At 40.3% G+C, this 12,372-nt stretch overlaps 1 protein-coding gene across 1 annotated transcript; it reads right to left on the bottom strand.

Moving 5' to 3' along the window:
• Positions 1–668: 668 nt before the first annotated feature.
• LOC149068023 (uncharacterized) lies at positions 669–1,100 on the bottom strand. Its single transcript, XM_089251887.1, has one exon. It carries the CDS (start codon positions 1,098–1,100, stop codon positions 669–671), a length of 432 nt encoding a protein of 143 aa, XP_089108013.1.
• Positions 1,101–12,372: the final 11,272 nt, after the last annotated feature.

Below are 12,372 nucleotides of genomic sequence, written 5' to 3'. Positions count from 1 at the left end.
TTAACAAAAGAGAAAAATGAAAAAAATAAATAAAACATATATACCAAAGAAAAAAGATTAAGCACACGCTAATTTACACTGACCGATCATGCACATTCACATCTGAATGCTGTAATTGGGATGTAAATGGTATCTCCGAGGGAGGAAGGACTGCCTGGATTGATCTTTCTTTACTTCTGAGTCTTGTGATCATGGGATGCTGGCTAGGAATTTTTCGTCTTGGTTCCGAAATAGTACATTCGGAGTCGTCGGAATCGTCAGTCCGGTTAATTGGACGTCTGAATTCAGTTTTGCATGTTTTATTATGCGATTTGCATTCATCGGACTTCTGATGATGCGTCGTTTCCAGAGTGCCAGCTTGCCCAGGTCTGGTAATTTAAAATGGAACTCTTTGGTCTTGGGACACTCTGAGATGAAATGAAAATTGTTTCCCTCTTTTCGCAGAGGCAGAGGCTACTATTTTGAATCTCGAATCTTGCCAGATAGGCCGGAAACGGCCCGTGTTCGGTGAAAAAGATGGTGATGTTTCTGGGCCATGGCAAGTGGTGTATACTGATTGTGGGTAGAATTTCATGAATCTTACGCCCTGTACATTCAGTGTTCCATCTTTCTTGCCAGTGACGTAATGATTCTTGCAACCACTTTCTTTTGTATACTGATTGAGAGATTTATAGGGTATAGGGGGTTCCTTCCTTGGTGGCCAGCTTTGCGAGGAAGTCAGCTCTCTCATTTCCTGGATCTTTGTTATGAGCTTTAAACCAGCACAAATGCATTTTGTTGTTTTGAATAAGTAGCTTACGGACTTCACGGGCTATTGGATTTGTTGTGAGTGGGTCTTTGAGAGCTTTCAAAGAGGACAGGCTGTCTGTTTCTATTATGGTATTATCCGGAAATATTGTTGCCACTTCTACAGCTTTCTTGATGGCCAGCATTTCAGCTTGGAATACTGTATTCCAATCGTGAAGTTTTGAGATCCAGTAATCTATCTCTTCGTTGTCGCTGAATATGCTGCAAGCTGCTCCCACTCCTTCCGTTGTTTTGGAGCCATCCGTGTATATTAGAAGAGCGGAAGAGCCGTGAGCAAAGCGTATTAAAGACATTATTAATACGCTTTGTTGTAACCCCTCACGCGCTCTCTATATTATGCTAACTCTGTGAGTTTATCCAACACCCCCTATAGATAAGATCTTATCTATAGGGGGTGTTGTCTGTCGCCGCTCGAAGAAAAAAAAAGCAGTAAATTTGAAGGGAAAAAACAACACAAATGATATAAATATCTTGAAAAAATGAAAATAAATCTGTAAATTTGATGAATAAATAAAATTAGGCCTACGGGGGCTCCACCATAGAAATTTTCTATTAAAAAGGGTTCCGCGAATTGAATAAAAAAGGTTGAGAACTACTGGTTTGAAGGACGAGGAGCCATCCTCGCTCAAATGGCAGTAGATCGCGACGTAATTTTCAGAAGTGAGAAAAATATCGAACTATCGCCATCTGTTGGTTGATTTTATAACATATCGTTATATCATAATTATGTGTGTTGAGATCCATATGTGAGAACCCTGCCACAATATTTCGTATTCCATCTTGGATAATCTACTATCACAAATATTTTTCGATCGAGAACTAAATTGAAGGAAATACTATGTTTTAATACAAAATAGTGTTTGTTGATTTTTATAAAAGGTATGCGTTTATGAGTAATATTTCAATGTTTGATTTATTGGCATACACCATTCTCAGTTAACAGAAACCGTCCATTTCTCTCTAGAGGTACGGACAAAGCCGCTTGAAAGTTAATGCTACTTTGCGTAGTGATGAGCAAAAGGGTATTAGTTCTGAACGGCTCTTTTGAACACTTGATCTGTTCTCTATCTGACTAAAAATTCCTGCCTACTCTTGAAAATTTTAACACATCATTTTCATTAGATCTCCTCTGAGGGACCTCACTTCCGGTGACGTGCCCGTGTGTAAGACTGCACTGGTGAATAGGCAAATAATAATAAGAAAAATGATTTTTTTTTTTGTCCCCTTGAGGGGGAGCATATCCGAGAAGAAAGAGGAAATATTAAAAATAAAAATGTGATCTCTCTGCCCACTCTAGGAGGGGCGCCAAAACCGTGAAGAAAGGGCAAAAAAAAATGCTTGAGGGGGGCAAAAAAGAGGGCCTCAAGAGAAGAGGGGCTTGAATGAACTCAGCCCCCACCCCAGGTTTCAGCGCCTATGTTTATTATCATTGTTCTATGAAATTTGTATTTTCATGTACCAGTAAGAAAACAAAATCAAGTGTATACCTAACCATACTTTATATAACAGCATACACACAAAAAGTGTATAACCAGTTTAAGAGTTCTTTTGTGTAGCTCATAGAGTGTCAAAAGAAAGAGTAGCTTTTGCAGTCCTTTAACTTTTTTATCATGTTTTTTTGCAGTTCACCGCGGGAACTTTTACAACAGAACCATTCAGTACTTAATTGCCCGAAATACATGAACGATAACGATGTTATTTGTTCCCTAAATCTTTACTTACGTTACGCTAAATCATACTCTGAGATCTTTATATGTGATCGTGCTATTTCTCGTGTGGGCGATTTATACAAATACAACGCCACCACATGCAAAATGCCCAACGAGGTGGCTGAGAAAAAGATGCCCATAAAAATATGGATGTCCTACATTTCCAAAAAAAATATAGCAACCCTATTAAAAATGCAATTAACAAAAATTATAATCAATATATGCACATGATGAAATACTATACAATGCCCATAAAGAATACTTATGCATTGTCCCTCACCAATCGATACTGGTGTCCCCTTGTAAAAGCAGTCGATTGGCGGAGTAAAACCATCAATTTTCTGGGAATTTCTTTGACACAAGACCAGACACATGGAAAGATGTAAAAACAAAAACGCTCTACTATGCTTGCCACCAGTGTTTTCGTGCACTCATTCGTCATAGGAATATGCATCTTCTTTGTGTCGTCATATTACCACAATAAGCCGGAGAGCTTTCAAGTCGTTTTCTTCGTCCCCAAATAAGTAGTTAAATATACCACTGACAGGGGCGTAGCCAGAAATTTCGTTCGGGGGGGGGACCACTTTCATTTCGGGGGGGGGACCAAAGTGACAGAACAATGGCCATCTTTTTCCCTTTTTTCGGTCATTTTCTCACATTTCGGGGGGGGGACCAGACCCCCAAGTCCCCTCCCCTGGCTACGCCCTTGACCACTGATCTCATCAGAATAGTTAACACATCTCTGGGAAACCTCCATTAGTCTAGACTAGCGTTCTTCAGTCGACATCTACACAAGCACCCCGTGTTAAAACCTCGACACGATAAAGAACTACTGAAAGTAAGACAAAAGTAAATGCTTACAATGGCTTCGTAATAGGGACCATTCCTATGCTTTTTCCCCTTTGAAGCCAATTTTTGATTTTGGGGGTCGCGTTGATTAACTTGTAGCGAGAGAATTCCCAAAATACAAACGTCTTGATGAGAAATTTCATCTCATCTTTCCCGAATTAAAAGAATACATTAAACCAATATGCAGTGTCTATTACGGTAAATTCCATTTATCCGGTGATTATGCATGATAGCCGACCATTTTGATAAGTTGGATAAATTTCGTTCAAGCATTGCATTGCGAATTTATCACACCTTCACCGTAACACATACACACTGCAATATTTTGACTTTAAACGTTCCTGTTTAGCACGGATGGAATATATTAGAATTCAACATCAACAACAATCAATACAGTGTATTCAGTACACGCGTATTTAGAAATAATCAAGATATTAAGGAACTAGTAGGCAACAGTGGGAATTGAGTCACTGTTTCATTTCGAAGTAGATTTTAGCAGGAGGCAAAAAAGACCATGGTGAGGGGACTAAAATGGACTCATCATCAATGAAATTCTCGTGGGGGGGGGGGGAGAATATATAATTAAACGGTAAAGGACTCTTCTGAAGAATTTATTTTTGTGATCCAAGCAACGTCTATATAAAACCCTTATGCCAGGGTTCTAAAACTTTTTTCACCTGCGACTCCCTGACTCCGCGCTTATCCGCGACTTCTCTATGAAGATTGATTTATTTTATTTTCTTCGAGTCGCCACGGAGCCCCCGGGAACTGCACACGGAGCACCGGTTGACAACCACTCGGAATCATACCACTCCTTCTTGGGAGACTGGAGCGTGCACCAATATGCATGGAAACGACGTATGATGCGCAGCCCCTTCAACTACGACAAAATTGCTGCACTAATTGACTTCTTGGAAGCTTTTTCGCACCTTCTACGTCAAGATACCATGTCCGACCCCCCCCCCCCCCCCCCCGTCTAGCGACTCTGACAGCGGAAACACGGATGATCTTGACCCGCCAGTTACCAGATCACGCTCCACCGGTCAACATTTTATGCTGGTGTAATCCGAAACCCCTCAACGAGATGCGATACGACCAACTCCCCCACTCACCACAACCAGGGCTTGTGTAAGCTCCCTGATGTCGACGCCGTAACTATGGGATCACGTCTTGTACATTTTGTATATTTGTATACTGTTCTTTCTTGAACTTTTTTTTTCATCATTTAGGAAATCTGCACAGCACTCTGCTTCGCTCAATCTCTTTTTTTTTTTTCTTTCTGTAACCGTCGTAGAGGGACTGCGCGGTGTCCCCCCTTGCTAAAACTTGGCTCCCCAGCTTGCTGGATGCTTGCTTGCCAACGGCTAGATGGGAACCATCACTCTCTGGCAGACGGCCAGCAGAGATGCTCCCCGGCGCAGACGGCCCGGGTGGGAGCCTAGGTCTGGACACCAAGCTCCCTCGAAAGCGGACGCGCTGCTCTTTCACTTTTTCTTTTCTCGCATATATCCAAGAATCTTGGACTCGTGATGGGACAGTATTGTCTTCCACGGTTGTGTCCATTCTGTATGGCTCTTGCAGTCAAATTTTCTTTTTCTCAATAAACGGTCTCCGGCGCGTCTCCAATACGTTAGAGGTTCTCACGAATATTAACGTGGAGGCGCGTCTGGTCTTTCGGTTGAGAACCGCTGCTCTAACAAAAAGAGGGTGGCCAACAAGAGCTGTCTACATATAAAAAGCCCCAACTGAAGGTAAGAAACGTTTGGAAAAAAAAATATCCAGGAAGAGAAATAATAACAAACAAAACTGTTTCTTCTGTTTCAATAACAACAAAACAAACTTCTGTTGTTGACAACAGAATAGGAGAGAATAGACTTAGCTGGTTGCCAGCGGATCATCGCCCATGAATTTTTCCTCAACAGAGGGCGCGGATGATCGGATCGCAGAGACAACTTTATTATTATTACGATACAACAATAGTATCGACGGCTTTCCGTGGATGCACCAACAAAGGCAGGCTTAAGTAAAAAGGCTTAATGTGTCTTAAGTTGTCTTCCGTGGATGGCTTTCTGGCCGAGACCGACAATTCAAGCACTCTTCCGCGTCAGAGGGCGCTGCAGCATGAGAAATAGTTGTCTCCTATTGTAAATATATGCTTAATCAAGATTGAAATTATTTAACCCAGGAATTTGTTGAACTTTGCTCAACATGCATAAAAAAATTGCTATTGTGTCAAGAACAATTTTGCACCATAAAGCTGACATCACTGAACCATGATATCATAAATTTCTACTTCATAAAATATTTTTTTACATTTTTGAAGCAAGAGCGAACGATTTTGGGTATGTCTGAACCAATAACACTGATTGCATTTCTATCACAGTAATCTTTGAAGGCTTTGAACACCTTGTCTGGTGTTCATTCTGGAACCCCAGAATTTAATTTTTAGATTAAAGTCTCCCATCACAATACACGGGTTCTGTGTTTGGAAAATTTTTTTGATCAAATCATAGTCCATTTCGTTATTCGGCGGTTTGTAGATTGTTGCTAATCGCATGACCTTGTTGTTCCTTAAATGAAAGTCAATCAATTACCAGATTTTCGACGTTACCCGATGAAATTAAGTTGATTCTTTGAAAATTCAACGAATTTTTTATAAAGATTGCAAGTCCACCTTTTCTGCCAGATAGTCTGTCCTCTCTTAGGCACGTGTAGTTTGCCACCTTTAATCTTTTATATGGCTTGAGAAATGTTTCAGATATACCAGCTATACTCTATGTCTTCGTCTATTAGCAACTCTTTGAATTCTGCAAAATCTTTAACAAGTCCATCCGCATTCCAATGCATTTGTCTTCTTCTGAAGTTGAATGCACTGGCACCTGCTGCATTTACTCTTGATTTCGGATTGTTGTTGAAGTTTCCTTCCCTATTTGCACCGAGATTTTTTTTTTTGTTATTCTTGGGATTCTTGGGGCAGCCGGACCATGACGATATATGAGGACCTTTGCAATTCACACAAAATGCTTGACCATCTTCCTTGTTTTTTGTGCACAGATAAGTGAAATGTCCCTGACCACATTTCATGCATTTGGGGTCATTGTTACATTAAGCTTGACCATGGGAAAACCGCTGGCACCTAAACATTGGATGATTTTTCCTCTTCGTTTGTACGGTTCGATGGCCACTTTGATGTTCGTTATAGCTTCAATGTTGAATATATTCTGGAAATTCAGCGTTTTTTCTACTTACACCAAAAATATAGGCAAAGGTTTCTTATTTCTGAAACTAGTTAGCCTACTCACTGAAATAATGGTAAATTCAGTTAAATCCGAAATTTCTTCTTTTATTTGGTCCACACTGCACGATGAGTGAAGACCCTTCAGTACCACTCTCAGTATCTGCTTCTCCGCAATTCTATACGTATGATATTCCACACTTTGACTCTTCAGAAATCTCGTTACAGTCACCCAGTCCTACTACTACTACTAAACCCAGAAATGCACCTCGTCCATATTCCTTTGCGGAACCTCTAACGAATTGGTACATGCGGGAATGTGCGTGTACGTGTAGTGAAACCTGATGTGAAGTTTGTTTCTGTGTAATGCTTGTTATGTGTAGTGCTGCCATCTTCCACCAGTTTTTCGAACTATGAGTGAAGTGTAATGATTGAATAATTAATCGTTGCAGGCCTGTTGCTCTCTGTGGCGAGACTTTTTAATGGGGAGATCGGCTCGCATTTGCGACTCGAAGTTGGGAACCACAGGAAACCAACTTCAGCCGAGTCTTCAGTCACCCAGTCCTGGGGACTCTCTAGTTGTAACCTGAATTCGTCGAACTTTTATTGTCCTGTAAACGGTTGCTTACATATGCTGAGTAACTCCGTGTGTAACTTAGGCCAGTCCTCTAAGTTATTTATCACAAGTGGGGGGGCATTTCCCGTACTTTTTCATATTTTTGAGTCTTTTTATTGACCATTGTTGAGAATCCATTGTTATCGAAAGATTCGTCCTCACTACCGGAAATTTCGTTCATATCCGGGTTGAGAAAATTGACATTAATAGCACTGTTTGAGCCACCAATGTTATCCACAGCAACAGTCCTATTTGTATGTGAGCCATCACCCGTCCGTGCACCTACCTCTGATACATTTGCATTATTCACAGCTATATTTCCATCCATAATATTAGGAAAATTACAGTTATGGGGATTATACATAGATATTATTGCACTATCAATCGAAATACACTTATCCAAAACATTGGAAATATTACAAACAGGGGACCTCGATTCACTTTCTGATTCATCACTATCTCCCATCATGCGTTGGGTAACATTATCAATTTTTTTTGATTGGCGACCTTGTTCGTTTTCCTACTGGTGTTTGATACGCTGCCACCTGTTTGCCTTTTTTCTTAATTGATACGTGTTGACATGAGGTGCTGAAGAATTTAATACCCCTGTCAACTATATCTCGCTGTATTGCTGAAGCTTCCTGTTTATTCCCAATTTCACAAAAATCAGCAAATAAATCTCTTAGTTCCTTGAATTCGTTACTAGAATTACATTTAGCATTTATCAAAATACCTTTTTCATGAACTAAACTTGCCGCTGTGAAAACACCCTGAAGGGCATCCCAAAACAGCCTTTTGCCACCTTCGTTATTTTTAGTGAATTTTACTATGTTACCACAATGTTCCCAACATGCAACCGCTTCACTAGATACATGAGCCCCCAAAAAGCATTTGTAATTTCTCGCCATGACTGATCAAATCCCGAAGAAAACGAGAGTCAAAAGTGCGGTACTCACCTCCCAAAAAAAGTTCCGGAAAATAAAGTCCTGGAGATTTTCCACACGCCTGTGTTGTCCAAGCGCACGATCAGAACAACTCCTGGATTCAGTCTGTCTGTAGTCGGCAACGTTGAAGCTTCTAGCAGCAGGAAGGATCCGAACGTCTCCGATTGCGCTCCCAGCCGCCGCCACCACTATTCACTTGAAACAGCGTTTGCGATAATGACATTGTATGAGATACATGGGAATTAACTCAGTGGAATAGACATTCTTTGGTTTGGACGTATTTTTAAATAAAAATGAATTTTTTACTTGGAAGTGTTTTTTTTTTGTTTTTTTTTATTGTGGAGAATCTCTCGCACCACCAGTCTAAACGCCAAGCATCCTTCCTCAACTCGCCCAGATGGCAATAGATGGCGATGCATTCTTTGCGAGTAGGAAAATATCAAATTTTCTGCCCTACCATCTGTTGGTTTGTTTTTTTATCAAACTGTTATAACATAATGATGTGTTAAGATTCATAGTCCATGGGCAAGGAACACTGAAAATATTCATGCTTTATTTTGAATAATCTACTATCCAATATTTTTTGACAGGAAATACATTAAATCAAATACTATATGCTGATATCAAATGCTTTCAGTTGCTGCTTGTAAAAGGTACGGAAGTATCAGTAATATGTCAATTATAAATCTTTCAGCTATAGTAGGATATTGGTGTTTAGTCCGTTCGTTTCTTTGCAGATGGGCGGACGTGGTTAATGTCAGGTTATTCTATTCGCATGGCTAGGAATAATAGCGTTTTATAGTAAATCAATTTTAATGGCCAGCGTGTCGTGAAGGTATCACAAACTTGTAAAAGGTTTAAATTTGTTGAATGAAGAAAACTGTGAGGTGCTAACTTTTATTATTCATGAAATTTACCGACTTAAATTGGGAATTATTGATAATCACCGGTGAAAGAGAGAAGGTTGTATGTGTTGCTAAAAAATCGTATCAATGAGCGTACTTGGAAAATCTTTACCGTAGATATGTAGTTGACACATTACTATGTAAAATTTTTTATGCCCCCCACCTGCGGTTGGGAGGCTCTTGAGGTTGTATACAGTAAAAAAAAAACCCTCTTAATGGTCACCTCTCTTTTACGGCTAAATAATAATTTTCCGCTATACAGCATAATACTGTTATGCATTTCAAACCCCTGATTAATGGCCACCCCTCTTTAAAGGACAATTTTTTTTTCTTGTATCACGGGTGTCCCTAATCTCAAGCTCGCCACGACACCCCACATAAAGGTTGGCGATGCCCCTAGAAACAGCGACGCACATTTTGATAAAGCTCATCTATACCCATTACTTTACATACTCATTTACTGCTGAAAATCATAAGGAAGCTTATTGCTATTATGCCATTGTGTAAAGGGTTAAAAAGCATCAATCAATACTCTCATCGATGTAGTCAAAAAGTACAAAAAAAAGTCGCTGACAAAATAAAACTTCAAGGAAACAGTTATTTTTTCCGGATATTATGCTGAGGTGAACTCGGAAAGAAAAGTCATCACGTCTCCGCCGGGACTCGAACCGCCTCACGACACAGTGCGTGAAATTAGGAAGGCAGATTCATGTGTCTCCAGTGGTGTAGATGGTAGCATGCTTGCCCGGTATGCAAGAGGCCTGGGTTCGAGTCCCGGCGGAGACGTGATGACTTTTCTTTCCGAGCTCACCTCAGCATAATATCCGGAAAAAATAACTGTTTCCTTGATATCTCTGGCTGAGAAAGAAGCCATCTATATCTCTCTAAAATAAAACTTGTCAAATAAAACTAATAATAAATGCAATAATGGCATCGCTTTGTTATCTGAAGTCTGTAGTGCGAAAAAAAGCCCTTCACGATCGCGGACGTAATATTGCGTCCAAACAACCAGTGAAGTGAGTTGCCAGTTCCGCACAATCTGCCATCCGTATTTTCCCATCATTTTTGAGTGCGTCCGATTAATAGAATGGAGTGTCCGCTATTCGGGAGGTACGATATGCAGTAGAACCTCGTTTATACGACTTTCACATTTATCCGAAGGTTTTGCTTCCGTCGCAATTGTCAAAATATTGATTGAAATGTTTTTAAATATGACCACTTATAGAAAATGCTATATATTGGTACAGTGGAAACTCTCTTAACGGCCCACGGCACATTTACAGATTATTTAAGAGGTACGCAGTACTTTTACAGATCACTAAAATGACCCGAAGCACATTTACAGATCAGTTAAATGATCCGCAGTGCAGTTTCACATCACTTGAGTGGCCCTCAGCGTAGTCCCAGATCATTTAAGTGGCCCCGACGCATTTACAAATCACTTAAGTGACTCGCGGCAATGTTCGAGATCGCATAAGTGGCCAGCTGTAGTTTTTGAAATCCATTAAGTGGCCTGCAGTCTCCTAAATGATTGAGTGATCTGTAAATGCGTCGTGGGCCTCCTAATAGATCTGGGACTACGCTGATGGCCACTCAAGTGATGTGAAACTGCACTGCGGTTCACTTAAGACTCCACACTGGAGAAAAACCCTATGAGTGTGACGAATGCGGTAAGAAATTTAAATGCAGTTCGAGCTTAACAAGTCACACGAAGCTTCACACTGGAGAAAAACCATATGAGTCCTTTAGCCTTGCCACCAGGTCCTCATCGTAGGATGTGTTTCGATGTCCATTGACAATTTCCAGGAATTGCCTTTCGAGTTCGCATCGGATCTCCTTCTTTGATCCAAGATTTGGATTCCTTCGAAAGATCTACGAGTAGGCCCACGGCTTGGCATTGGAGGTGAGGGTCAGCTGCTGTTTCCTCTCTGGAACGAAGCTTGAAGTTGCGCCGGGTAGAGTCCACTTCCGCAAAGAAGTTTAGCCATTCTATCGAATGCTTGGAAAAGGATTCATGATGAAGGAGGCAGTGATGCTTCTTCACGGGAGCAGGCGCTGGTTTGAGTGCGGCTTGTCTCGGCTTTCGTTTGGTCCTTGCCATGTCAGAACCTGAAAATAAAAGAAAATGGCTATCTAGTCGGAGCGAGCTGAAACACGACCGTCCCCTACAGAATCTGGGGCGCGAGAAATGTCATTTTCAAAAATTTTGATATGAGTGCGAACTTTGTGGGTGGCGAGACTTTTTAACGGGGAGATCGGCTCGCCATTGGATATATTGCAAAAACAAGGTGGATATATCGCATGCGTCGGAATGCTATATCCAATGGCAATAGGTGAAATGGCCTTCAATGACGTCACGTGCTTCGTGCGGAGGCCTTGTTCTATAGCTTCCATTGTACCAATATGTAGCATTTTCGATAAGTGGTCATATTTAAAAACGTATCATCCAGTGCAAAACACAAGTTTTTTGCTAGTTTTATAAAAGGTGGCCAGACGTCCCGGTTTTTAACTGATCACTGTCACGACATGTGTTTGTGTTGGTTCTTGTCATCGCCTAATCAAGCATTTAATGAAACTCAATTATTTTAAAATATTCACATGTTCTCTCTATTTTGACATTTCCAGCTTCTACAAATCACAGTAAAAAAAAATTATCTCGGGAAAAGAAAAAATCGTTCATCACGGCATGATGACCATATTTCGTTAGAGAAATATGGAAAATTAGATTTTTATGAAGAAAAATACGGGCCATCGCTGAGAATGTTGGCAAAATTACAAACTGTGTTAAAATTTCTGAAAAAGGGGCGAGAAATGACGGGAAACTGGAAATCGCGGTGAATTGAACTGTAATTAACCGAAAAAATGCCGAGCATGGGGCAAACACGCGAGATGAGAATTTAATAATTATTATAGTCGTAATTATCAAAATATTTTTTACGATTTATAAAAATCACCTTCATTTACGGTTTCAGTAAAATTTTCAAATTAAAATTAGCTTCGTTGTAATGAACATGAAAATTGCATAAATGAAGTCGGGACAACAAAATTTACGTCAAAGCACGAGAATGTCCCGTAAAATACGGGACATGTGGTTACCCTACTGATAACATGCTGTGAAATTTGGTGGTGTTCTACTGTTTATCGGATAATCGGAGGTAAACGGTTTCGCAATGAATGAATGTGTGAATTTCTTGAATGTGCGTGTATCTTTTGCGAAATATAAATCACCAAAAGAACATTCCGAAACGCATTATATGAGGAGTAATTCGAGCGAATGAATATGTAAAAGTTAATTGAGGCTTTATGA

This window comes from Pholcus phalangioides, unplaced genomic scaffold (genome assembly GCF_987345545.1).
Source record: "Pholcus phalangioides strain wild (caught in Gottingen) unplaced genomic scaffold, Ppha-v1.0 ptg000027l_1, whole genome shotgun sequence".
Taxonomy (NCBI): domain Eukaryota; kingdom Metazoa; phylum Arthropoda; class Arachnida; order Araneae; family Pholcidae; genus Pholcus; species Pholcus phalangioides.
The sequence above is the reverse complement of the archived record's forward strand: the minus strand, read 5'-3'. Positions and strand labels throughout refer to the sequence as shown.

Excerpts from the sequence above, each read along its gene's own strand:
- LOC149068023 (XM_089251887.1), bottom strand. The coding sequence starts at position 1,100 with ATGTCTTTAATACGCTTTGCTCACGGCTCTTCCGCTCTTCTAATATAC.